This window comes from Osmerus eperlanus, chromosome 11, assembly GCF_963692335.1.
Source record: "Osmerus eperlanus chromosome 11, fOsmEpe2.1, whole genome shotgun sequence".
NCBI lineage: Eukaryota > Metazoa > Chordata > Actinopteri > Osmeriformes > Osmeridae > Osmerus > Osmerus eperlanus.
In genome coordinates this window covers 17,229,766-17,257,597 of record NC_085028.1, presented here as the reverse complement: position 1 = coordinate 17,257,597, position 27,832 = coordinate 17,229,766, and the positions used below count along the sequence as shown (strand labels likewise).

The window sequence follows — 27,832 nt, the reverse complement described above, 5'->3', positions numbered from 1 at the left end:
TGTGTGCTTCATGTTTTGGCTACTCGCAATGTTTTGTGGCTATCTCGTTGTTATGATCAGTGACCTATGCACTTTGTAAAGCTCTCTCTTGGAAGTCGCTTTGGATAAAAGCGTCTGCTAAATGAATAAATGTAAATGTAATGTAAATGTTTCAAATTTGACAGTTGGCACTGTTCTCTGTGTTTTTTTGTTGTTGCCAGGTTTTCTTACTATGTAAATTGTGATCTGAAAACTGGTGTTTGTATGTTCATACTGTAAAAAGAAACTTAATTTCAACAAAAAGCCTCTGTAACAGAATAATAGCACAGCACAGTACCTGAGTGGTTACTCCACTAGTCAGAACAGTCAAACAGCCTAATTTCCCTCTTAATATTATGACTAACAGTAGTAGTAATTTATCACAGTGGTAAAAAGGCTATACATGTTAGCCAAACAGCCATAAAGGTTTTCAAAATCGTACAAATCAAAGGCTTACTTTATTTTACTTATTTAAGTCTCAAAACTTTGAAATATTTTTCAAATCAACACACTGACCACACACTCACACACTAAGAGGGGGGGAGGAGTGTGCCTAAATTAAATGGGATCATGAAACATCATGCTCATGAAACTTCAATAAAAGATGTATTGTTGAATTTCTTCTGAGGAGAATGAGATCACCTGTCATTCACCCTGCCCTTCCTCCAGTACACACTGGTACAGTTTTCTTCCTGGTGTATGAAGCCCCGCCCACTAGCTCACTCCCCTGTCAGAATCCAGGAAGTAGAGTTCAGTGTTTCTCTGTTCTCAGGTTCTGAGTCACCGTTCTGCTCTGAGAGAAAACTGGAGTAAATTACAACTCACACTGAGAAGAAAGAGATACTGTCTTTAACTCAACCACAAGAGGAGTACTGTCATCAACAGAGACTTTAACTCACTGCTGACTGAACCAGAGGAAGTTTAGAAGAGTAAAACTCTGAGGTGAAAGTAAAATACAGACAGAGGGTGTGACTGGGTGACAAAATGGCATCCAGCTTGTCTCTCCCAGAGGAAGATCTCACCTGTCCTGTGTGTCATGACATCTTTTCAAACCCTGTCCTCCTGCAATGTGGCCACAGCTTCTGTAAAGCCTGTATGCAGGAATACTGGACACACAGAGAATCACGGGAATGTCCGGTCTGTAAGAAAAGATCTTCCAGACCAGAGCCACCATGTAACTTGGCTCTGAAGAACCTGTGTGAGTCCTTCTTACAGGAGAGACTTCAGAGAGCTTCAGCAGGGTCTGAGGTGCTCTGCAGTCTGCACAGTGAGAAACTCAAGCTCTACTGTCTGAAGGACAAACAGCCAGTGTGTGTTGTGTGTCAGGACTCTAAACTACACTTCAAGCACAAAATCAGACCCATAGATGAAGCTGCACAGGATCACAAGGTATGATGACTTGGTACCAGATATGTGATATACTGGATGTAAGAATTTTTGTCTCAACTGTTTTTGTCAGACAGACACATCTCAGATCCAGCTGGGTCAAATGAGAGGATCAACAACTTTCCTTCAAACATGTTTTGTTTCATTCCAGGAGAAACTCCAGCCTGCTCTGAAGTCCTTACAGGAGAAGCTGAAGGTCTTTACTAAAGTTAAACAAACCTGTGATAAAACAGCACAACACATTAAGGTAAATATGTTGAGTAACATTATAATAAAACACTGTTTTGACATTAAGAACTCAGGTCACCTAGACCCTGTATGAACCTCCATGTCTGCAGATCCAGACCCAGCACACAGAGAGGCAGATTAAGGAGGAGTTTAAGAAGCTTCACCAGTTTCTATATGAGGAAGAGGAGGCCAGGATAGCTGCACTGAGGGAGGAGGAGAAGCAGAAGAGTCAGGTGATGAAGGAGAAGATTGAGGGGCTGGACAGAGAGATATCAACACTTTCACACACAATCAGAGCGATAGAGGAGGAGCTGAGAGCTGAAGACATCTCATTCCTGCAGGTCAGGACTGATCTCTCTATGTTCATATGGAACGGCTGGCTGGGTGTGTTTATGAGTGTCTAACTTGATCTTCTGTATCTCCACAGAACTACAAGGACACAGTGAAAAGGTAAGTGACCTGCCTCCTGTCTCTCTCTTGTCTGTGGTTGTGAATCCAACCCCACAGCAGCTCTGACTCCAGAATGTTCTTCCAGAGCCCAGTCCACTCTGCCGGATCCACAGCTGGTCTCAGGAGCGCTGATAGACGTGGCCAAACACCTGGGCAACCTGGCCTTCAGAGTCTGGGACAAGATGCAGGACATTGTCACATACAGTGAGTATTTGATCATGTAGTAATATTCAATAAAGTACATATAGTATCCTGCATTACTGATCATATCTGTCCATAGACCATCCTTGACACTACAGTACAGGCTGCATACTGTACATATACTTTATAAAATGAACTGTTCTACCAAATCTCACATTAATACCAGCCTCTTAAGTTAAATGCAACATGATACATACATGTAGAAAACCCCCGACATCCACATACATGATATGTAATCATTACTGGGTTTGTCATGGTGTCACCTCCTTGGGGGTATTCCAGGTAGCGGGTTTAACAAACTGTGAGTCTAACCCTGAACTCTGAGTTGAGTTACTCTAAAATGGGAAATGGGAGTACGTCCAGTCTGAGTTAAGCGCGGGCATGAGAACTATTAAAAGCCAACATCAATGGAGCTCCGATACTAGGATCCACCATGGCACCCAGCAACAAAAAACGTTGTCCTACTTCACCACACTTCAGATATAAGTTTTATTTCGTGTTTATGGTGAATCTGAGCACATATTCCGTAAAAAGCAACATGGCTGGAGCAGCATAGAGACAATTAGTGTGGGAGACAATTGCTGCCAAGTCAATGCATACATTTGAATGCAATAGCCAGTCCATACATTGAACATTTAACCCCACTGTCCGTTAATATTACAGGAGAAAAAGTGGTGGACTTAATAAAATAGCATGTTCAATGTTATATTAAATATAAAAACATACTACGAACAGGTAAGGCATATTTTGCTTACGCTTGTGATTGTAGCCTCAACGTCACCTTGGTTTTAATCATGTTCGACATGATACAAAGTAAATATCAGTTGGTGCCTGATTCAAGTTGTAGTAGCAGTTACCACCAACAGAATGCTTTTCATCAAAGGATGATGATGATGATGATTAAGATGACGAAGAGACTGACTGCTGCCGCAGAAATGGATGCAGAGAATTATGTATGGTAGCTACTGGTAGTTCTCTCCCCATGTACTTTTATTTACAGACTTGTGTGGAATTGTCAGTTACACTGACATTATGAGAATAATGAATATAAAAAACGATTTGCACATTCTGATCCTGTTGAACAGAGCATGGATGCTGTATACAGTGAGATGTTAATTTAATGGCCGGTGAATTCTGCATGTGGAACTGTGAAATGTAATGGAATTTCATGTATTGGAGAGATGGTGTAGGCCTACTTATGGTAGAAGAATAAAGGCTAATCTTGAAAAAGATTTACTGGAACACCAGTTACAGGAAAGTGCATGGTCACAGGTGATGTTAATTGTAAGAATAATAGTCTATATGATAACTAATTGTTTAATTAGCCGAATTTCCATTTTTACCAAGCGATGGTGTACTTAGGGCAGAAGAATAAAGGCTAATATTGTAAGGCTATCAACCTGCCCCCACCTCTCATATGGTAAAATCTGGAGTTACTGGATGGAGTCTCAACTTGATGGCTCTCACACATGATTGTGTAACTTACTGTAGCATTGCTATTCATGTTGATAAGGGTCAAGAGTGTGGTGTGACTGGTTGTTTTTGGGTATAAAAGGAATTGTGAAGCATTGTTCTGTGGATTCTTGATGTCCTGAGACCTTCTCCTCAGCTCTGGCTTGTCCTACTCCTCATTCCTCACCTCTTGCTTTCTATCTCTGGTTTACAATAATCATGGTAGAGTAGGTAAGAGTTAACCTTCATTTGTAATTGTTTTCATTCATTTGCAATATGATTAAATGATTATTTTATTTAACCTTACTTTTACCATTCTTGCTCTGATTGAACCCAGAGTCAAATAACTGTAATTCCATTGGTATTGGCATTATTTATTTGGTTAATGTTGAACTGTTCAGTTTCCCATCTTCCTTCAAACCATAGGGGAATTAGTTTCGGTAGTTTGGCCAATATTGACCCCCGACAATCTTGAAATAGATTTGCTGGAACACCGGTTACAGGAGGGTACATGGTCACAGGTGAATAATGTTAATTGTAGGAACAATAGCCGATAAAAATACTCATTGTTTGATTTCTATTTGTAGGCAATGAAGAAGACCAAATACAATTTCAATTATTTGTCTATTTCAGTGCCAAAACGCATTTGGTCGGTTCTGAGTGCACGTCCACGTTGAGTAACATTAGCGATGTTGGCCTAAGGGCTGAGAATGTTGCAAAAATAAATTACGTTAGTGTGACGGGAAACGGTAAAGTTAACTTAGGTATTCATCAGGGAATTAAAGCACCTTGAATCGCAGTCTTAAAATTCTCTCCCGGCGTATAACTAAGCGAATTAAATTGTGTTCGAGATCGGTTGTCTGAACCAGGACAAGACTAGCCTGGCTCTGCCCTCCTACGTACTTTCGCTCAATTTTCATTTGGCTTCTGTACTAGGTCTGGGATTTCGGTGTATTAGTCGGTTTTTGGAAACAACATTTTTGTAGGTCCAATCAGCGAACAGAGGGAATGGCTGAGAACGATGACGTTGAAGTTGTTCGCTAGTTTGAGTTGTAGTTCATTAATGGCAGCGGAGAAAGATGCGAGCGAAGCCATTCGGTCCGTTGTGGCAACTGCCGAATATCCAGAAGTTAAAGCCGGAGCAAGAACAATATTTGCTGAGTTTTCTTGGTGGCCATGATGTTGTGGCCCTCCTCGCCACGGGGTTTGGGAAAAGTTTGATTTTCCAGCTAGCTCGTGGTGAAGGAGTTGGCTAAGGCGAATGCTAGCGATTGGTTATGGCAGATCCAGAGTGGCTCTGGGCAGATCCAATAGTTTTAAACTTCAACAGAGTACCCGCCTTCAAGGAAGTTAACGATTGTCAATAGAGCGATCCCAGACTCTGTACAAATGAAATGTACGAGGATCTGGTTAGGACCAGGCTAGGAAAGGACACATAGGTAGAAGGGGATAGGTAGAAATGCAGAGTTTGTAATTGAAAACCTGCTTGCGAGCAGGTTAGATTCACAGAGTAAGTTACCATGGACACTGACTGTTTTCGTTACCTCTCTTTCTGGAACGGAAAACCCGGAGTATGCCTCTTTTCAGGGTTAACCAACTCAAAGTTTCACTAAACCCGCTACCTGGAATACCCCCCTGGTGGGTGAGAGTGTAAACATCAAACACTGCATCAACACAAACCTGATCTCTCTCCTCAGCTCCTGTGACTCTGGACCCCAACACTGCCCACCCAACCCTCATCCTGTCTGAGGATCTGACCAGTGTGACACTCAGTCAGACGAGCCAGCAGCTTCCTGACAACCCAGAGAGGTTTGATAGTGTTGAATTTGTCCTGGGTTCTGAGGGCTTTAACTCAGGAACACACAGCTGGGATGTTGAGGTGGGCAACAGTACATGCTGGCTCCTGGGTGTGGTAGAAGAGTCTGTACAGAGGAAGGGAATACCGGGTGGATACTGGAAAATCGTTTTCATCGAGGGTAAATACATAGCATTATCCTCATCAGGGCCAGGCACTGTTTTCACAGTGGGACAGAACCCCCAGAGGATCAGAGTGCAGCTGGACTGGGACGGAGGAAAGCTGTCATTCTCTGACCCTGATAGAAACACACTCCTACACACACTCACACACACCTTCACTGAGAAAGTCTTTCCAATCATTGGTCATCGCAGCCTGCTCCACTCTCTGAGGATCTTACCAGTGAAGGCCTCTGTAACAGTAGAACAGCACAGTCGTTAGAGATTGTACCACCTCTATCTGCCACAGTAGAACAGCACATCGGGTGTGTTTTTACAAACTTCCTGTCATGAAGGAAACCTCTAACATGAGCATCTAGGTACAAAGAACAAAGATCCATATGAGAGTGAATTAGACTGGCTAGCATGGTGTTCTTAATGTATCACAGTATCTGAAGTCAGAAGTCATGTAGTTCTGTGGTAAAAATGAAATTCCTGTGTATACTGTACATTTACACTCACCCAATAACATTGTATTTGTTTCTACTGGTATTTTCAAAATCAAATGCTTTGGCAGCTTATTCTATTATTGTACTTGTGAACATTTGAAAATAAATCTTGACTTTATTCAGCTCCACTTTCTTTGTGTTCTAATAACATATGATGAACTAGAGTGTACAATTTCATGTAATTTCACCAAGGTGTGTTCATGGTTTAGTGTCAAACTCAAAAATGTTTTTTAGAGCTTTCGAAACTTTTAATTCGTTTTCAGAACCTTTTACGACCTTTTAAAACTTTTTTCCCCCGATTATAATTATTTAACAAACTTTTGTGAACAGTTTTGAATCCTGGCATGATATTTAGAGCCCGACCGATGAAGGATTTTTAAGGCCAATATCGATACAAATATTTGGTGAAAATCCGATACTCCGATATATCTCCGATATATCGTCTCTTCTTCAGACAACCGCCTGGTGGTCCCACCGCTCAAGACCGCCCGGTCCCAACAAAAGCTCTTCTCCTGTCTGGCCCCCCAGTGGTGGAATCAACTCCCCACCTCCATCAGAGACACTGACTGTCTCTCCACCTTCAAGAAAAGGCTCAAGACGCACTTGTTCCGGGAGTACAACGGTACTTAGGAATGGTTCGCTTGACCCGATGTTAGTTTCCTCAAGGATCACAATGACTCTTGCTTAGAGACTTGTTGCTCTTGTGGTTAGTGGTAACTGACTTACATTTTTGTACTCGCTGTGATATATAGTTTTTATTATTGTTGCTTGCTTTTTCCACAGGTACACTTGCACTTATAGCAGTTCATGTTGTTTAATTGTAACTTGTTTAACTACATGCTCTTATGGTTCTTCCCTTTGGCACTTACTTTGGTTGTTCACAATGTGTGCTTCGCGTTTTGGCTACTCGCAATGTTTTGTGGCTATCTCGTTGTTATGATCAGTGACCTATGCACTTTGTAAAGCTCTCTCTTGGAAGTCGCTTTGGATAAAAGCGTCTGCTAAATGAATAAATGTAAATGATATATATATATATATAAAAAATAAAAAAACTGAAACGCGTAACGAAACATAAACAGATTTCCTCAACACTCTGGCTGACTCTGGCTGCATCAGCTGGTTGTAGGGTTTGTGGCATTCTAAACACGAGTGTTGCCAACAGGGACTTTGTAGAGTGCCCTCTGTTGGACAAACTATTTAACGCCAACACTCATAACATGGTTGAAGATTGTTTTGCAAACATTTTTTATTATAATTTTTTATATTAATTTATCGCCCATTATAAATGCCGATACAGATAATTTGGAAACTGCCTAATATCGGCCGATAATATCGGCCGATATAAATCGTTCGGGCTCTAATGATATTCATCCCGTTCCATTCCATCCATAGACTAATTCCACCCCATTCGCTGACAGGCCTGGGCAAATTCCCCCATGGAGGGTCTATGAGACATGGATCTACCATATATAACTTTTCTTCTCTCTGGCTTGTGGGTGTTTGTTATTTGTATTGTGCCGCATTTCTACTCAATTTCTATCGCTTTTGTACTTCTGTACTTGTTGTTACAATCTCATGTAAATTGTTGAGCATGAATAAAGAATTTTTTTAAAGTTGGATGCCAAAACTAAAACATAAATATAAAACATTGAACTTCTGACCACAATATGCGAAGTGTCAACCCAACGATGGACGCAGGTCCAACCCAGAGAGGTTTGATCACTGTAGACGTGTCCTGGGCTCTGAGGGCTTTAACTCAGAAACACACAGCTGGGATGTTGAGGTTGGAGACAGTACATACTGGTACCTGGGTGTGTTAGCAGAGTCTGTCCTGAGGAAGGGGGTTGTGGAGGATGGACGCTAGACGCTGGGGAATCTTGTACAGAGGTACATACAGAGCAGGATACACTGTTTTCACAGTGAGACAGAACCCCCAGAGGATCAGAGTGCAGTTGGACTGGGACAGAGGAAAGCTGTCATTCTCTGACCCTGATAGAAACACACTCCAACAAACACTCACACACACCTTCACTGAGAGAGTGTTTCCATACATTGATACTGACTGCTGTCACCACCCTCTAAGGATCTTACCAGTGAAGACCTCTGTAACAGTAGAACAGCACAGTACAGTACAGAGCTGGTACCACCTCTAGTCAGAACAGTCAAACTAATTTCCCTCTTCATATTATGACTAACAATAGGCTAGTAGTAATATATCACAGTGGTAAAAATGATATACATGTTAGCCAAACAGCCATAAATCCTTTCAAAATCTTACAAATCAAAGGCTTACTTTATTTTACTTAAGTCTCAAAACTTTAACATTTAACATCAAGCTTGTAAAGCTAATAGTAGCTAACAGTGGCAGTCCACACACATACAGCCCCAGAACAGGAGACACTGCTGAACAAGGTGAGAACTACTTAGATTTACCGTGTTCACTCAACAAGGTGAGAACTCTTGTACCGTGTACTAAAAAGAAATACTTTGGAAGAGGTGAGACATTCCTGTCTCCAGCTCTTCTCTAGTGGCAACAGCACCCTCTATTGGTGGACAGGCAGACTACAGGAGAACAGGAGTGTAACCCTGGGTGTGTTTCCAGGCCCCTCCCAGAGCATGAGCACTAGACATGATGAAGCTGGAACAACTCTGGACATGGAGATGAGAAGTCTGAAATGTCAAAGCCACCACCATGCAGTAGCACAGTGGTAGAACCCCACATTTCAGGATTAATAATAATAAGACTTTATTAATATAGCACGTTTCATACAAGAATTGCAGCTCAATGTGCTTTACATAAAATCAATGAAAACAATAAACAATAATAATAAAAACAATAATACAAGTGATAAAAGTATTTTTTTTTAAAGGATTGTGTTCATAAAGTTTATTTCCTGGTCTCGTAAGGTCTGGTGTGAGTTTCCATTAACCACCACAAACGACAGCTAGCCGTGCTAGAACCACTATCTGGTCACAATGATCACAGCAACACACTGACAACACACTCACAGAGGGGGGGGGGAGGGGGGGGGAGTGTTTAATGGGATCAATTCTGCTCATGAAACATCAATAAAAGATGTATTGTTGAATTTCTTCTGAGGAGAATGAGATCACCTGTCATTCACCCTGCCCTTCCTCCAGTACACACTGGTACAGTTTACTTCCTGGTATATGAAGCCCCACCCACTAGCTGACTCCCCTGTCAGAATCCAGGAAGTAGAGTTCAGTGTTTCTCTGTTCACTGACAGGCTCTGAGATTCACTGTTCTGCTCTGAGAGAAAACTGGAGTAAATTACAACTCACACTGAGAAGAAAGAGATACTGTCTTTACTCAACCACAAGAGGAGTACTGTCATCAACAGAGACTTTAACTCACTGCTGACTGAACCAGAGGAAGTTTAGAACAGTAAAACTCTGAAGTGAAAGTAAACTTCAGACTACGTTCCACAGGAGGGTGTGACTGGGTGACAAAATGGCGTCCAGCTCGTATCTCCCAGAGGAGGATCTCACCTGTCCTGTGTGTCATGACATCTTTTCAAACCCTGTCCTCCTGCGATGTAGCCACAGCTTCTGTAAAGCCTGTCTGGAGGAATACTGGACACACAGAGAATCACGGGAATGTCCGATCTGTAGGAAAAGATCTTCCATGGATCCTTCCCTTAACCTGGCTCTGAAGAACCTGTGTGAGTCCTTCTCACAGCAGAGACATCAGAGAGCTTCAGCAGGGTCTGAGGTGCTCTGCAGTCTGCACAGGGAGAAATTCAAGCTCTACTGTCTAGATGATAAACAGCCAGTGTGTGTTGTGTGTCGGGACTCTAAACTACACCTCAAGCACAGATTCAGACCCATAGATGAAGCTGCACAGGATTACAAGGTATGATGACTTGGTCTAAGATATGCAGTGTTTCCCCTACCATTATATTGGTCGGGCGACCATGTCTCCATGGCGGGCGGCGGGCCACCCCCAAAGCTGTAAACCTAGGGGAAACACTGATATGTGATATACTGTATGTAAGAATTTGAGTCTCAACTGACAGACCCATCTCAGAACCAGCTAGTCAAATGAGAGGATTAACAACTTTCTTTCAAACATGTCTTGTTTCATTCCAGGAGGAACTCCAGCCTGCTCTGAAGTCCTTACAGGAGAAGCTGGAGGTCTTTACTAAAGTTAAACAAACCTGTGATCAAACAGCACAACACATTAAGGTAAATATGTTGAGTAACATTATAATACGACACTGTTTTGACATTAAGAACTCAGGTCACCTAGACCCTGTATGAACCTCCATGTCTCCAGATCCAGACCCAGCACACAGAGAGGCAGATTAAGGAGGAGTTTAAGAAGCTTCACCAGTTTCTACAAGAGGACGAGGAGGCCAGGATAGCTGCACTGAGGGAGGAGGAGAAGCAGAAGAGTCGGGTGATGAAGGAGAAGATTGACGGGCTGGACAGAGAGATATCAACACTTTCACACACAATCAGAGCCATAGAGGAGGAGCTGAGAGCTGAAGACATCTCATTCCTGCAGGTCAGGACTGATCTCTCTACGTTCATATGGAATGGCTGGCTGGGTGTGTTTATGAGTGACTAACTTGATCTTCTGTGTCTCCACAGAACTACAAGGACACAGTGAAAAGGTAAGTGACCTGCCTCCTGTCTCTCTCTTGTCTGTGGTTGTGAACCCAACCCCCCAGCAGCTCTGACTCCAGAATGTTCTTCCAGAGCCCAGTCCACTCTGCCGGATCCACAGCTGGTCTCGGGAGCGCTGATAGACATGGCCAAACATCTGTGCAACCTGGCCTTCAGAGTATGGAAGAAGATGCAGGACATTGTCACATACAGTGAGTATTTGATCATGTAGTAATATTCAATATAGTACTTACAGTATCCTGCATTACTGATCATATCTGTCCATAGACTATCCTTGACACTACAGTACAGGCTACATTCTGTAAATGACTTTATAAAATGAACTGCTCTACCAAATCTCACACCAATACCAGCTTCTTAAGTTAAATACAACATGATACATACATGTAGAAAACCCCCAACATCCACATACATGATATGTAATCATTACTGGGTTTGTCATGGTGTCACCTCCTGGTGGGTGAGGGTGTAAACATCAAACACTGCATCAACACAAACCTGATCTCTCTCCTCAGCTCCTGTGACTCTGGACCCCAACACTGCCCATCCAAAATTCATCCTGTCTGAGGATCTGACCAGTGTGACACTCAGTCAGACGAGCCAGCAGCTTCCTGACAACCCAGAGAGGTTTGATGGATATCTACGGGTCCTGGGCTCTGAGGGCTTTAACTCAGGGACACACAGCTGGGATGTTCAGGTGGGAGACAGTACATGCTGGTTCATGGGTGTGTTAGCAGAGTCTGTACAGAGGAAGAGAAACAAACCGGGTGAATGCTGGAAAATCGTTTTCAACAAGGGTAAATACATAGCAGGATCCTCATCAGGGCCAGGCACTGTTCTCACAGTGGGACAGAACCCCCAGAGGATCAGAGTGCAGCTGGACTGGGACGGAGGAAAGCTGTCATTCTCTGACCCTGATAGAAACACACTCCTACACACACTCACACACACCTTCACTGAGAGAGTGTTTCCATTCATTGGTCCTCGCAGCCTGCTCCACTCTCTGAGGATCTTACCAGTGAAGGCCTCTGTGACAGTAGAACAGCACAGTCGTTAGAGATGGTAGCACCTCTATCTGGAACAGTAGAACAGCACATCGGGTGTGTTTTTACAACCTTCCTGTCTTAAAGGAAACCTCTAACATAGGTACAAAGAACAACAATCCATGAGAGTGAATTAGACTGGCTAGCATGGTGTTCTTAATGTATCACAGTATCTGAAGTCAGAAGTCATGTAGTTCTGTGGTAAAAATGAAATGCCTGTGTATACTGCGATCTGCGACTGCAAAAGTCACAATTTCAAAGTGATGGCATTTCCACCCCATGAAACCAATTCTTCTGAAACTTGGTGTACATGCCTCATTTTTCATGTGGAACAAAAAAGCCTCAAGGACCCATAAGGTCTGCTATGATGGATTTTCCTGTACAGTGAAAACTTGGGAAAACCTTCCAAATTAATCTCCTCTTAAACCAAAGGTCCAATTGACTTTCAATGTGTTACTGATGTGTAGAATTTATGTCTTTATATAGGCTTGAAATTCCCTAATGGCACCCCAAACAACCTTTTTAAAGCACTACCAGTAAGCTGTTCTTTACAGCAGCAACCCAGTCATCCCGTTGTCCCGTTTTTATAGGAAAAGTACAAGACAATATTAAAGCTATTCATAAACTCTCAACAGTTGATGTGTAGCAGAGAAGCTGACTTGCAACCTTTTTGCAAGTCAGAGTTTGAATCTCCATTCAGCCTGTTGTTGTTGGTCAAACATGAAGTAATTTTGCTTTATTGTTGTCCAACTCTTGAACTTCTACAACGTACATTTTTATAATATTTTGCGGAGGAACCCGCATCGCTGCTTGCAGCTATATTTATTTGTATTATTGTTTTTATAGATTGTGTTACATTTTATTTATTTTGGGAAACCACAAAGACTGTGGCTCGAGATATCGCAAAGACTGCAGCTTGTAATCGAAAATCTTGAGCAACATAGGTTCTGGACTGCTCTGCAAAAGGCCTGACCTTGTGTGTTCTGGATTACCGCAAAGACTGCGGCCTGTTTTCAGAAGAGTTTTATTATTTTTATTACTTATAATATTGTTTTTGTTTAATTTAAAGCACTTTGAGTTGCAATTCTTGTATGAAATGTTCTATTTAAATAAAGTCTTATTATTATTATACTGTACATTTACACTCACCCAATAACATTGTATTTGTTTCTACTGGTATTTTCAAAATCAAATGCTTTGGCAGCTTATTCTATTATTGTACTTGTGAACATTTGAAAATAAATCTTGACTTTATTCAGCTCTACTTTCTTTGTGTTCTAATAACATATGATGAACTAGAGTGTACAATTTCATGTAATTTCACCAAGGTGTGTTCATGGTTTAGTGTCCAACTTGATTTTTTTCCTCATTACATTTTGTGACACTACTGTTTGACACTTTATAATCATATAAGCAGCATATTCCTGTATACGTCCTAAACTGACCATTCTAAACTACATCAAGACTTATGTATATCCTTCTCTTGGGTCAACCATCACACTGTCAAACATAAATGTTTCTGTCAAATTAACTTGAGAGCAGAACGACTTGTAGAGCACTTGAATTAAATCAAGTGAACCAGTGACTTTCTTTAAAGACATTTCAAAATAATCCAAAATAATAATCCAACGTAACAAACATGGCTGTTTTGGAATCATGTGCATACAGGTATAAAAAAGCTTTGTAAAACGAAAAGGTCTCTTCACTCACAACAGTTATTTACTTACGTAAATTCACATTCGCCGTGAGACTCGTGCATTTCAACAACTTCTCAAACTGAGAAGGGATAACTTGTCCCGCTTTATACAATAATGGATTGATTAATCCGTAATTCCTTAAAATACCCCCTCCCCTCCCGTAGTAGTTGTAGTCATAACCACACAGACACAGAGAGCCTTGAAAATAAATAAACTCGAGTTGATTACATTGTTTCTTTTCTTTCAGAACACATTACACCTCATGCCATATTCTCCAAAAACACGTTTCAGGATTATTCTTTTTTTTTTTCTCTACTTTTTTTTTCTTTCATAATGTAAGTAAATATTACTTAAAATGAATTTATTACAGTATTAAATACATGTGTATTCATATTTTCTTTCACATATCCTTTTCAAGTGTCATTATTTCCCTACAAATCAGGCAGAGAGAAAGAATCACAGATAAAACCACACAGAGGACACATTTAAGAGCAAGACCCGGGGGGTTTCGAACCCACCACCCCAAACAGCGAGTGAGAAAGTGGAGGACTTAAGAGGCACCAAACACGCAGTGATATCACACTCTGGAAAACAGACAACCAAATGCGGGGGTGTAAGGACAAACAGTCGAGCACAGACTTCCTGTTTCCTGCCTTCACAGGCAGCGAATACACAGCAGACAGGACAGGCAAGTTTCATTAGCTACCCATGCAAATAGTTTACAGTTGCCCATGCCGTTAACGTGCCGACTAGATTCTATCAGGTCATGCACCCCTACCCACAATGCCTCAGTCCAGGCTGACAGACAGCCCTGAGAAAAAGAGACATAGTTACAGGAAAGTATCACAAATCACAAATAGTTTCGTTATTATTATTATTATCACAAATATCGACAGTGTTGGATTGAACCGACCACAGCAGACATCATGGTACGGCACACGTAAAGTTAATGTTAATTTCGACCTTATAATGTAAAACTTAACCTGATCTCTCTCCTCAGCTCCTGTGACTCTGGACCCCAACACTGCCCCCCAAGACCTCATCCTGTCTGAGGATCTGACCAGTGTGAGTTGGAGTGTGGAGAGACCACAGCTTCCTGACAACCCAGAGAGGTTTGAAAAATATGTCATGGTCCTGGGCTCTGAGAGCTTTAACTCAGGGACACACAGCTGGGATGTTGAGGTGGGAGACAGTGAATTATGATTCCTGGGTGTGTTAGCAGAGTGTTTCCAGAGGAAGGGACACAAAGAGGGTGAACGCTTGGTCATCTTTCTCCACAAGGGTAAATACAGAGCATTCTCCCCATCAGGGTCACTCACTGATCTCACAGTGAGACACAACCCCCAGAGGATCAGAGTGCAGCTGGACTGGGACAGAGGAAAGCTGTCATTCTCTGACCCTGATAGAAACACACACCTACACACACTCACACACACACATTCACTGAGAGAGTCTTTCCATACATTGATAATATCTGCACTCTCCACCCTCTGAGGATCTTACCAGTGAAGGCCTCTGTAACAGTTGAACGGCACAGTCGTTAGAGATGGTAGCACCTCTATCTGGAACAGTAGAACAGCTCATTGGGTGTGTTTTTACAACCTTTATGTCATGAAGGAAACCTCTAACATGAGCATCTAGGTACAAAGAACAAACATCAATATGAGAGTGAATTAGACTGGCTAGCATGGTGTTCTTAATGTATCACAGTATCTGAAGTCAGAAGTCATGTAGTTCTGTGGTAAAAATGAAATTCCTGTGTATACTGTACATTTACACTAACCCAATAACATTGTATTTGTTTCTACTGGTATTTTCAAAATCAAATGCTTTGGCAGCTTACTCTATTATTGTATTTGTGAACATTTGAAAATAAATCTTGACTTTATTCAACTCTACTTTCTTTGTGTCCAAATAAAATATGATGACCTAGAGAGTGTACAATTCATGTAAGTGCATGTTCGACTTCAGCTGCATGTAACCGATTAGAGAGAGTTGTGGCATGCAGGAAACATTTTTTATCAAATGTACTATCTTTATTGAGAGCAGAGCGGGCTTAAAAATCATGTTACATGTCAAAAAGCAGGGAAAAACAATGGTACAGTGTCAAACTCAGATAACAACATACATCCTGCCACAATACTATTCGACTAAATATGCTTTATAATTATATATGCAGCATATACCCATATACGTCCTAAACTGACCATTATAAACTACATCAAGACTTGTGTATAGTCTTCTCTTGGGTCAACCATCAAACTGTCAAACATAAATGTTTCTGTCAAATTAACTTGAGAGCAGAATGACTTGTAGAGCACTTGAATTAAATCAAGGGAACCAGTGACTTTCTAAAAATCCAACATAATGATCCAACATACTGTACGTATTTTGGAATCATGTGATTACAGGTATAAAAAGGTCCCTTCATTCGCAACAGTTATAACTAGACAACTAGACACCAATTTTAAAGTCATATTTCAATCATTTAGAATTCTAGATTTAAAAAAAGGTTATAGACTAATTTACTGCACTGCAGTACAAATTACAATCCTAAAACATAACATACAACAACAAGAAGAACAGACAATTACATTAACAATTAAAAACCTGATAAAAAAAGTTACGTTTGAAGCAAATTCTCAAAATGGCCAAACGAAGGAACATTTCTGATGGAAACAGGTAGTGAGTGTAACAGTTTAGGAGGAGTGCATGAGATGGCCCTTTTTACCCATGGTTTTTAATTTGCAGAGAGGCTGGTACAGGGCGATAGAGTCAGCTGCAGAGAGGCTGGTACAGGGAGATAGAGTCAGCTGCAGAGAGGCTGGTACAGGGAGATAGAGTCAGCTGCAGAGAGGCTGGTACAGGGAGATAGAGTCAGCTGCAGAGAGGCTGGTACAGGGAGATAGAGTCAGCTGCAGAGAGGCTGGTACAGGGCGATAGAGTCAGCTGCAGAGAGGCTGGTACAGGGAGATAGAGTCAGCTGCAGAGAGGCTGGTACAGGGAGATAGAGTCAGCTGCAGAGAGGCTGGTACAGGGAGATAGAGTCAGCTGCAGAGAGGCTGGTACAGGGAGATAGAGTCAGCTGCAGAGAGGCTGGTACAGGGAGATAGAGTCAGCTGCAGAGAGGCTGGTACAGGGAGATAGAGTCAGCTGCAGAGAGGCTGGTACAGGGAGATAGAGTCAGCTGCAGAGAGGCTGGTACAGGGAGATAGAGTCAGCTGCAGAGAGGCTGGTACAGGGAGATAGAGTCAGCTGCAGAGAGGCTGGTACAGGGAGATAGAGTCAGCTGCAGAGAGGCTGGTACAGGGAGATAGAGTCAGCTGCAGAGAGGCTGGTACAGTGATAGTCAACTGACCAAAGAGGTCAGGGGGGAGTATGAGGTGTGACTGGAGACTGGAATCATTTTAAAATCAATTCAAGATTGTACTGGCAGCCAGTGCAACTTAGAGAGAACAAGGGAAATATGTTGATGTGAAGATGTGTGGGTCAGGACACAAGCAGATTAATTCTGTATGTATAATGCAAAACACACAGCATTCAGAATACTAAATGTGCTACAAATATAGCATAGCATACACATTTCAAAACATATTTAAAAGAAATTATTAAAAGAAGAAAAATAAGACCATAAAGTGTTAAGAGATCGTACAGTATTCAATCATAAAAACTCTTTTAACCCATGTTACATTAGCCAATGTGTGGACATTGGCTAATGCCGACCTGGATAAAGATGTTTCCTTCTCACAGGTCTACTTTTTATAGCTTGATATAGCACCACTGGCGGCCCCGCCTACAACCAACCCAGTAATAACTGCAATTTCTAAGGGGGCTGCAACGACCCCAGCCAGACCCAAACCTGCTTCTTTGGCCACACCTATCAACAATTTTTTCTTAACATTCTTCTGCGCTTCCTTGTACATGGCATTGGTGTAGTGATCTCCATTCCATTCCACCACATCCTCTATCATATCCAGCAACTTGCTGACCTGGGTTTCATCCCTCGTTGTGTTGTCAAATACATGACACCTGTAGCCACATCTGTGGACTAGTGCCATGAGTTCGGGATGCGCTCTCACAAAGTCCTTTATATTCTTATTGTCTCTCTTTAGGGCATCCCCACCAGTGAATAGTATGATGATATACTGTGTTGCGTTCCGGCCAAAGTTGTCCTCGATCCATTTCACTGCATTTCTCTCCTCTTTTGTAAACCTGGTCAGCTTGATCACTAGCAGGAACACATGGGGGCCTGGGGCAGACATATTAACACACTCTGCTATAGCCTCTTTCTCTGCTCTACCAAACTTTCTGATCAATTTGGTGATAGCCCATCTATCTTTCAGTAATTGATCGTCTATGCCTGGAGTGTCGATTACATCAATCTTCTTTCCAGCCACCTCTGCACTCCGCATTTCACACTTTGTAGTTACAGAGTTTGGAGAGGTTTCATCCTTAAACCCCTCAGGGTATGAAAGACCCAGGATGGTGTTTCCTGATGAACTCTTCCCTGCTCCTACCTTCCCCACCAGAACGATCCTCAGGTCAGAGGGATGATCAGAATCTGTTATGTATAATAATAATAATTATACATAAAATGTTGTCAATGACGTCATACACATCGTACGACCAGAGATACTGCTTTACGGCAAGATCGACAACACGGCTGACAGATTAAGCTCTCCCTGTCAATACACATGCTAGAAAGAGTTTTGGCTTGCTAATGCTGTTGCTGATGTTGCTAATGCTCTGACATTCCGCTTTGGATGCCATCAAGCGGGATCTCTGGTCGTAGTCAGTCCTTCACTAACCAATCAGCATTCATTAGCAGAATGCTAGGGTGTAATGGGCAACAACGACTCACCATGTAAGAAATCAAAAGGACATACGTACTCGTTCATTCAACTTTAGACCTATAATCCATGTTGAACATGCAAAAACTACAATAAAATCTGAGATTTCTCAACGACAATCAGGCGAGAGTGCCAACAAATTAGATTGCGCGCTGCACGCGCTCGCATTAACTGTGGAAGTCCCTATCTAGCATCACATCAAACCCAGAATACAGGTTTGGTCTAACACAGGGTTCGGGTTTTTCCATTTTATTTTTAGATGGTTATCTTCAGAGGTTGCTGTTCTTCCCTCCCATTTGCTCTTTACGTCATTTAAGCCTCTCCGGCCCTAGCCTGCTTTACAGCTGGCTCTGGGCCTGATTAACACTCGGTTCGTTAACTAAGCAGTCTCAAAAATGGTAACAATATAAAAAATAATACGATCCCTTTCCGTAATCATGATACCCCCAGAAATGTTCACTGCACCCCCAGTCAAAGCAGGCTGCATCCGGCCCTGCCGATTAATCGTTATCGGGAAACGCAAGATGCTTGACATCTAGCAATGATGCAAAGCCTTTATAATGATATTTAGAACTTTATTAAAACTGCATGCAGAGATGGATGGAGATGTTTGAGTCTAAGTAAGTTCAAAATAAAACTAACAAAAAAAATAGGCCCTTTAAAATAAAACAAACTGACTGTTTTTGGGACACCACCGTTTTAAGGATATATTTTAAAAGACTGTTATATAATAAAGAGAAATAAATACATTCCATAAACCATGTTATTTTTTAAAGTTGAACCACTTACTATTTGAGGACAAATGATCATCTGACACCAGTGGAGCATATTCTGTTATAAACACATACATGTCAGTGTGAAAGAATATGCCAATTGTAGACCATGTCTAACTATCATTTGAAACTCATGTAGTTCTTGAAGTTAAAGAACATCATATCCAAGTGCTATGCTGCAGTAATTTCTTAGTTGATGTTTTATAACAAACATTTAAAATGGGACTGGATTACAATTAACTAACCTGTGTAACTTGATAACAGATTATCACCTAGTTCTTACCATTATTGGAAGGTGTGTCCATGGTACCGGCTGGAGTATGAGCTGGGACTAAATCAATCAGAACTCTCCTTGTTCTCTCAATATCTGGTCGATTATAGTAAATCGTGATGAAAGGAAAGAAGGAGGAGTTATGGAGAGACAATGAGAGATAGGTGGGTACAGTCCTGGAGGAACCAGTTTCGGGGTTGGCAGAGATGTGTTGTAAGTCAAAATGTTCCTCAGCCACCAGTGTGTACAACAGCTGTAGTACAAGAAGCAGGCAGGGCCAGAGAGGCTGAAATGACATAAAGAGCAAATGGGAGGAAGAACAACAACCTCTGAAGATAACCATCTAAAACTAAAATGGAAAAACCTGAACCCTGTCACAGGGAGGATGTTAGAAAGACAGTACCCTCATACACGTGTCTTGATTAGCTGTGCATCAATTAAAGAATACTGAATGTGAATACATTTTCAAGTTCTATTCCATATATTGCTTTGTTCTTACTTCAACCATTATTTCAAACATCTCTCTTTGAGTGGTTGACTGGGTGTGTGTTTTTGTTTGTGTATTCATCACATACATATAGGCCTAAGGCTAAATGTAATGGGAGATATTAATTCTGTATTTGACAGAATACTATAACTGTGGGTTGGATCAATAAAGATTTAAAAGACATCCTTGTTCTTTTGTATATCTAATATACCGTGTTTCTATGAACTTTATGATACTGTGTGTTATTCTATAATACTTTGTGATACTGTAGGATTTTCTATAATACTATGATGCTATATGATACTACTGTACACCCTAAGGTATTGTATAATACTACATAGGGATTTTAATGCAATCTGTCTACAAAATAAATTGTACAGATTCTAGAATTGAGAGTTACTTGTCAATACATAATGTAAAGAAAAACATTGTGCGGTTCCCTTGATGACAACAATTAGTCAACATTTTACAAACGTGTCCTTTTATTTTTGCTTAGACATGTGTACAACACGGCAATGGTGGTGTCGAACGATCGTGTGGGGACTCGAAGGACGCTGACCAGGGTGCTGATCCCCCGGCAAATATATATATATAATATTGTTACGCCTCGCTACGCCACCCAACTCACGCCAGGGGTCTCACGAATTTGCATAGGCTACGTGTGCGGAGAACACACGCTTGGCTACGAGTTAGTCTGAGGCTCCCTCCCTCCCGGCAAGGAATCTCCGCACCCAACCAAACCACGATGTCACAGACGCTCACCGGGGCCTCCGAACGCAAACCTCAAGAGATCTTTTATAGCAGCAAATGTTTATAGGCCCTTTTTTGGGCAACACATCATAGTTTATCGATCACTTATTCCTTGGCTACGCTTCCCTCCCGGTTAAACGCCCTTCCCACCCGATAACAAAAAAACGTTCAAGGGCCCTCCGTCCGCCCTTATTCCCCCCCGTTAGTTTATCTGTGAGACGCAACACCGCACCTATCGAGAGAGTATATGTGTCTGAGCAGATGAACACTTCAAGACCCTGTTTCGCGTAAACACCAGCTGGGCAGTTTTCGTGCCTAAATGACTGGTCGCGATTCCCGGGGAACTCACCTGAGTCTAGGTGTGGGGCGCTGAGTGGATCCCTTGGTCTCGAGCGAGGGGCGCACAAATGGGCGGTAGGGCAACGACTGTCTTTTCAAATTTTTATTGGCAGATTATTGGAACAGAAACAAAAGTGTAAAAATAAAAATAAAAAAGGAAACTAAACCTCCTTTACTAAGGCCGATAAAGAAAATAAGAAAACGCGGACCCTGGGTCACTAATAAAACAGCAGTACAACTGACAAAAAGAAGCTCTTTGCTAAAATAGGCACGGGTGGACACTCTACAAAAAACAGGCTCAGGAAAAAACCTCGACTACTCGACTCACGAAGTACAACTCAGAGTGCTCTCTCTTTCACCCCCAACTTTCATTCTTATATCTTTCAATACGGGATGGCCCTGTCTAGACTTTGGGCCATACATGACGCAGGTACCTGTCTACACGTTTCCTGTATTCTCCAAAAAGTCAAATGTGGTTTCATCTATGCAAGCATTTCCTAACCGCATCCTCTGCATCTGTCATACTGAAACATTCTGCCTTAAACTTCTACACATTAGCAATTCTACATATTCATTTTAAGATGCACATCTACAAAGTATTTAAAATTCAGAAAAGGTAAAAAAGATTCTAAAACTTTTGCAAGCTATTTCTTAACATTCTTTAAAACATTATGCAAGCACTTTCTTAAAAAACATTTGCCAATGCACATTCTTTCTAATAAAACACATGCGTATGCTAGAGGTCAAAACTCCTCTTGAAAACACCAAACTTGATATATGTATGCACGGAAAAATGCAACACCTTTATATATGTATGCAAGCATCTACAACTTTTTAATGCACAACTTGGATATACGTATGCACAAAGTCAAACACATTTGCCAAATGCACACTTTTCATTATTAACCCTCGTGCTGCCTTCGGGTCACATGACCCAAAGGTTCATAACGAACCATCGTTGTGTTTACCCAATTTTACCCAATACAAAAACAAATAAAAATAATTTTCTTTTAACCATTCCAATGTGGGGGGTCTGAGACAGCCCGACAGTTAAAAGAAAATGCTTCACTTTGTTTTTGTATGAGGTAAATTTGTCGCAATACGACGGTGGGTCACAATGACTGATGGGTCAGAATGACCCGAAGATAACACAAGGGTTAAGCATTATTCTCTTTTTTTTCTTTTCCAAAATTGTTTCTCCAAATTCCATCAAAACGAAGGCTCCTTTAGGGGCGTTCGACAGTGGTATTACTATAAACTATAATAGATAACTCCATTCTCCCTCCTGTCTCTGTGTCTCTGGCTCTCCCCCTCCTCACTTTCTCTTCCTCCTTTTCTTTCTGTTTCCTTTTCTGTCATCAGTGTTATTTTGAGTGTCACATAACTCACTGATGCCTGCAGGATGAAAAACATCTTTACATAACTTCCAACCCGGGAAACTGGTTTTTCCAGGACTGCACCCATCTCTCTCTCATTGTCTCTCCATCACTCCTCCTGTTCTATTTTCATCAGATGATTTCCTGGAATGGGCCAGACACTGAGCATACAAGACGAGATACAACCATTCTGAGCACTCCTGACTGTACCATGGACGGAGAGAGGGAAAGGACACAGTGAAGAGGTAAGTGACCTGCCTCCTGTCTCTCTCTTGTCTGTGGTCGTGAACCCAACCCCACAGCAGCTCTGACTCCAGAATGTTCTTCCAGAGCCCAGTCCACTCTGCCGGATCCACAGCTGGTCTCGGGAGCGCTGATAGACGTGGCCAAACACCTGGGCAACCTGACCTTCAGAGTCTGGGATAAGATCCAGGACATTGTCACATACAGTGAGTATTTGATCATCTTACAGTCTCCTGCATTGCTGATCATGATCTGTCTTATCATGATCATATCCTTAACACTACGGGGCAGGCTACTGTACATTACCATTGTTGCTTAATCAAATTAACTGCTCTACTAAATATCAGGATGTGAAATACAACAGGATACATACATGTAGAAAACCCCCGACATACATACATGATATGTAATCATTACTGGGTTTGTCGTGGTGTCACCTCCTGGTGGGTGAGGGTGTAAACATCAAACACTGCATCAACACAAACCTGATCTCTCTCCTCAGCTCCTGTGACTCTGGACCCCAACACTGCCCACCCACGCCTCATCCTGTCTGAGGATCTGACCAGTGTGAGACTCAGTCAGACGAGCCAGCAGCTTCCTGACAACCCAGAGAGGTTTGATTACTATAGACGTGTCCTGGGCTCTGAGGGCTTTAACTCAGGGACACACAGCTGGGATGTTCAGGTGGGAGACAGTACATGCTGGTTCATGGGTGTGGTAGCAGAGTCTGTACAGAGGAAGGGAAACAAACTGGGTGGATACTGGAGAATCGTTTTCATCAAGGGTAAATACACAGCAGTATCCTCATCATGGTCAGCCACTGTTCTCACAGTGGGACAGAACCCCCAGAGGATCAGAGTGCAGCTGGACTGGGACGGAGGAAAGCTGTCATTCTCTGACCCTGATAGAAACACACTCCTACACACACTCACACACACCTTCACTGAGAGAGTGTTTCCATACATTGATAATATGTGCACTCTCCACCCTCTGAGGATCGTACCAGTGAAGGCCTCTGTAACAGTAGAACAGCACAGTCGTTAGAGATGGTAGTACCTCTATCTGGAACAGTACAACAGCTCATTGGGTGTTTTTTTACAACCTTCCTGTCATGAAGGAAACCAACCTCTAACATGAGCATCTAGGTACAAAGAACAAAGATCAATATGAGAGTGAATTAGACTGGCTAGCATGGTGTTCTTAATTATAGCACAGTCAACAGACAAAGCACAGTACCATCAAACCTTTCCCCTACAAGGAAAGGGTCTTCCCCCTTTGTCCTTATCTCCCAGAGCAAGAGCTTCAAAGCTTCTATCCCAGCATGGGGTCAGAAACAGAGGCCACACGGCCCACAGTATCAGACAAAGGATTTCTAAGGAAGAACTTTCTTATGTGGATTTACACACATATTCTCAAGGACTACATGGCTCATGGACACTATTTCAATGACAGTAGTTGATGTGTTATAATGTGTGCTTTTCTCATTTACTTAGAACGTTGTTTAATTGATGTTTGATTATAACTTCCCTTCAGGAAGAGTTATGTTAGTCAATTTTAGATCCAATATAATTGTGTCATACTAACAAAACCATTTATGAATGTTGTATTGTTATATTCTGAAGTTTAAGCATTCCATGGACATTTGAAATAACGGAACTCAAAGCTAGCAGCCACTTCACACCTCTAGGCAGATCTCAGGATGACGCCCAGGTGGGGAATAACTGACCAATGACCGAGTTCACCTTCACATGGATACCCCCCTGTTCTTTGGAGTATAAAAACCCCAAACGTACAATCCCCCCCGCTTGTTTGTAGGAATAACTGAAGTGAAACGCGTCATTCTGAAACTCCGACTTTTCGGTTCCAGAAAAGCTGAGTCGGAGTACGTCCACTCTGAGTTAAGCGCGGGCATGAGAACTATTAAAAGCCAACATCAATGGAGCTCCGATACTAGGATCCACCATGGCACCCGGCGACAAAAAACGTTGTCCTACTTCACCACACTTCAGATATAAGTTTTATTTCGTGTTTATGGTGAATCTGAGCACATATTCCGTAAAAAGCAACATGGCTGGAGCAGCATAGAGACAATTAGTGTGGGAGACAATTGCTGCCAAGTCAATGCATACATTTGAATGCAATAGCTAGTCCATACATTGAACATTTAACCCCACTGTCCGTTAATATTACAGAAGAAAAAGTGGTGGACTTAATAAAATAGCATGTTCAATGTTATATTAAATATAAAAACATACTACGAACAGGTAAGGCATATTTTGCTTACGCTTGTGATTGTAGCCTCAACGTCACCTTGGTTTTAATCATGTTCGACATGATACAAAGTAAATATCAGTTGGTGCCTGATTCAAGTTGTAGTAGCAGTTACCCCCAACAGAATGCTTTTCATCAAAGGATGATGATGATTAAGATGACGAAGAGACATTGACTGCTGCCGCAGAAATGGATGCAGAGAATTATGTATGGTAGCTACTGGTAGTTCTCTCCCCATGTACTTTTATTTACAGACTTGTGTGGAATTGTCAGTTACACTGACATTATGAGAATAATGAATATAAAAAACGATTTGCACATTCTGATCCTGTTGAACAGAGCATGGATGCTGTATACAGTGAGATGTTAATTTAATGGCCGGTGAATTCTGCATGTGGAACTGTGAAATGTAATGGAATTTCATGTATTGGAGAGATGGTGTAGGCCTACTTATGGTAGAAGAATAAAGGCTAATCTTGAAAAAGATTTACTGGAACACCAGTTACAGGAAAGTGCATGGTCACAGGTGATGTTAATTGTAAGAATAATAGTCTATATGATGACTAATTGTTTAATTAGCCGAATTTCCATTTTTACCAAGCGATGGTGTACTTAGGGCAGAAGAATAAAGGCTAATATTGTAAGGCTATCAACCTGCCCCCACCTCTCATATGGTAAAATCTGGAGTTACTGGATGGAGTCTCAACTTGATGGCTCTCACACATGATTGTGTAACTTACTGTAGCATTGCTATTCATGTTGATAAGGGTCAAGATTGTGGTGTGACTGGTTGTTTTTGGGTATAAAAGGAATTGTGAAGCATTGTTCTGTGGATTCTTGATGTCCTGAGACCTTCTCCTCAGCTCTGGCTTGTCCTACTCCTCCTTCCTCACCTCTTGCTTTCTATCTCTGGTTTACAATAATCATGGTAGTGTAGGTAAGAATTAACCTTCATTTGTAATTGTTTTCATTCATTTGCAATATGATGCAGGATACATACATGTAGAAAACCCCCGACATACATACATGATATGTAATCATTACTGGGTTTGTCGTGGTGTCACCTCCTGGTGGGTGAGGGTGTAAACATCAAACACTGCATCAACACAAACCTGATCTCTCTCCTCAGCTCCTGTGACTCTGGACCACAACACTGCCCACCCACGCCTCATCCTGTCTGAGGATCTGACCAGTGTGAGATTCAGTCAGACGAGACAGCAGCTTCCTGACAACCCAGAGAGGTTTGATGGATATCTACGGGTCCTGGGCTCTGAGGGCTTTAACTCAGGGACACACAGCTGGGATGTTGAGGTTGGAGACAGTACATTCTGGTTCCTGGGTGTGTTAGCAGAGTCTGTACAGAGGAAGGGAGACAAACCGGGTGGATACTGGAGAATCGTTTTCCACAAGGGTAAATACATAGCATTATCCTCATCAGGGCCAGGCACTGTTCTCACAGTGGGACAGAACCCCCAGAGGATCAGAGTGCAGCTGGACTGGGACAGAGGAAAGCTGTCATTCTCTGACCCTGATAGAAACACACTCCTACACACACTCACACACACCTTCACTGAGAGAGTGTTTCCATACATTGAGACTTACTGCACTCTCCACCCTCTGAGGATCTTACCAGTGCAAGCCTCTGGAACAGTACAACAGCACAGTCATTAGAGATGGTAGCACCTCTATCTGGAAGAGTACAACAGCACATTGGGTGTGTTTTTACGACCTTTACAAGATCAATATGAGAGTGAATTAGACTGGCTAGCATGGTGTTCTTAATGTATCACAGTATCTGAAGTCAGAAGTCATGTAGTTCTGTGGTAAAAAATGAAATGCCTGTGTATACTGTACATTTACACTAACCCAATAACCTTTTTTTTTTATATGGTATTTTCACTAGCCCAATACCATTGTATTTGTTTCTACTGGTATTTTCAAAATCGAATGCTTTGGAAGCTAACTCTATTATTGTACTTGTGAACATTTGAAAATTAATCTTGACTTTATTCAGCTCTACTTTCTTTGTGTTCTAATAACATATGATGAACTAGAGTGTACAATTTCATGTAATTTCGCCAAGGTGTGTTCATGGTTTAGTGTCAAACTCAGATTTTTTTTAATTACATTTTGTGACACTATTATTTGACACTTTATATTCATATAAGCAGCATATTCCTGTATACGTCCTAAACTGACCATTCTAAACTACATCAAGACTTCTTGGGACTTCTCTTGGGTCAACCATCACACTGTCAAACATAAATGTTTCTGTCAAATTAACTTGAGAGCAGAACGGCTTGTAGAGCACTTGAATTAAATCAAGTGAACCAGTGACTTTCTTTAAAGACATTTCAAATTAATCCAAAATAATAATCCAACGTAACAAACATGGGTGTCTTGGAATCATGTGCATACAGGTATAAAAAAAGCTTTGTAAAACCAAAAGGTCTCTTCACTCACAACAGTTATTTACTTACTTGAAGCACGTGGGGAGCGAAGGTGGCAGGTTCGACCCCAGTGCGGGGCGAACATCGGCCGATACTTCTGACGGAGCAAGACCACTTCTCTTACATAAGCAAACGTGGCTTCATTCACAATCCAGTAAAATGCTATTTTGCCGCTTCTCAACAACGAAAACGGAGATTGCCAAAGTAGCGGAAAGTCGCTAGTAACGATTTTTTGGTCTACGGAGTGTGAAAAGTCGCTAAATTATTATTGTTCATTATCATTTGATGCTGGTAGTTCACGAAGAAAGGGATATCCTTAGTTTTTTCATTCATTCAATATTTTGCATAATAATACATAAATGTATTAATTGTTATCCAGTGAAATTAAGGATTTATAGCAAGGGGGTTTAGCACTTTTGCAAGGCACTGTATTCA

The 27,832-nt window shown here is 41.7% G+C and overlaps 4 protein-coding genes across 5 annotated transcripts; 3 read left to right on the top strand and 1 right to left on the bottom strand.

The window, feature by feature from the left end:
* The first annotated feature begins 605 nt into the window (after nucleotides 1–605).
* On the top strand, nucleotides 606–6,361 carry LOC134028928 (E3 ubiquitin-protein ligase TRIM35-like). The gene is made up of 6 exons (XM_062472838.1): nucleotides 606–1,407; nucleotides 1,556–1,651; nucleotides 1,743–1,973; nucleotides 2,060–2,082; nucleotides 2,168–2,286; nucleotides 5,433–6,361. The coding sequence occupies exons 1-6, from the start codon at nucleotides 1,003–1,005 to the stop codon at nucleotides 5,969–5,971; spliced, it is 1,413 nt and encodes a 470-aa protein (XP_062328822.1). The 5' UTR covers nucleotides 606–1,002; the 3' UTR covers nucleotides 5,972–6,361.
* A 1,563-nt stretch (nucleotides 6,362–7,924) lies between these two features.
* LOC134028931 (GTPase IMAP family member 7-like) lies at nucleotides 7,925–19,714 on the bottom strand. 2 transcript variants are annotated; one of them, XR_009931588.1, is made up of 4 exons: nucleotides 19,494–19,714; nucleotides 19,227–19,268; nucleotides 11,864–11,922; nucleotides 7,925–8,004 (listed from the first exon to the last, which is right to left on the bottom strand). XR_009931588.1 is itself a non-coding variant. In XM_062472843.1 (3 exons), the coding sequence occupies exons 1-3, from the start codon at nucleotides 19,513–19,515 to the stop codon at nucleotides 17,340–17,342; spliced, it is 873 nt and encodes a 290-aa protein (XP_062328827.1). In that variant the 5' UTR covers nucleotides 19,516–19,714; the 3' UTR covers nucleotides 15,623–17,339. The 2 variants fall into 2 exon arrangements, 1 of the variants encoding a protein (XP_062328827.1); XM_062472843.1 differs by lacking the exons at nucleotides 7,925–8,004; nucleotides 11,864–11,922 and adding an exon at nucleotides 15,623–18,148.
* LOC134028929 (nuclear factor 7, ovary-like) lies at nucleotides 9,417–13,138 on the top strand. The gene is made up of 6 exons (XM_062472840.1): nucleotides 9,417–10,071; nucleotides 10,308–10,403; nucleotides 10,495–10,725; nucleotides 10,812–10,834; nucleotides 10,920–11,038; nucleotides 11,363–13,138. Exons 1-6 carry the CDS (start codon nucleotides 9,670–9,672, stop codon nucleotides 11,902–11,904), a joined length of 1,413 nt encoding a protein of 470 aa, XP_062328824.1. The 5' UTR covers nucleotides 9,417–9,669; the 3' UTR covers nucleotides 11,905–13,138.
* A 1,764-nt stretch (nucleotides 19,715–21,478) lies between the features above and the next one.
* Nucleotides 21,479–26,056, top strand: LOC134029430 (zinc-binding protein A33-like). The gene is made up of 4 exons (XM_062473525.1): nucleotides 21,479–21,487; nucleotides 22,659–22,678; nucleotides 22,764–22,882; nucleotides 23,179–26,056. The coding sequence occupies exons 1-4, from the start codon at nucleotides 21,479–21,481 to the stop codon at nucleotides 23,718–23,720; spliced, it is 690 nt and encodes a 229-aa protein (XP_062329509.1). The 3' UTR covers nucleotides 23,721–26,056.
* The last annotated feature ends 1,776 nt before the right edge of the window (nucleotides 26,057–27,832 follow it).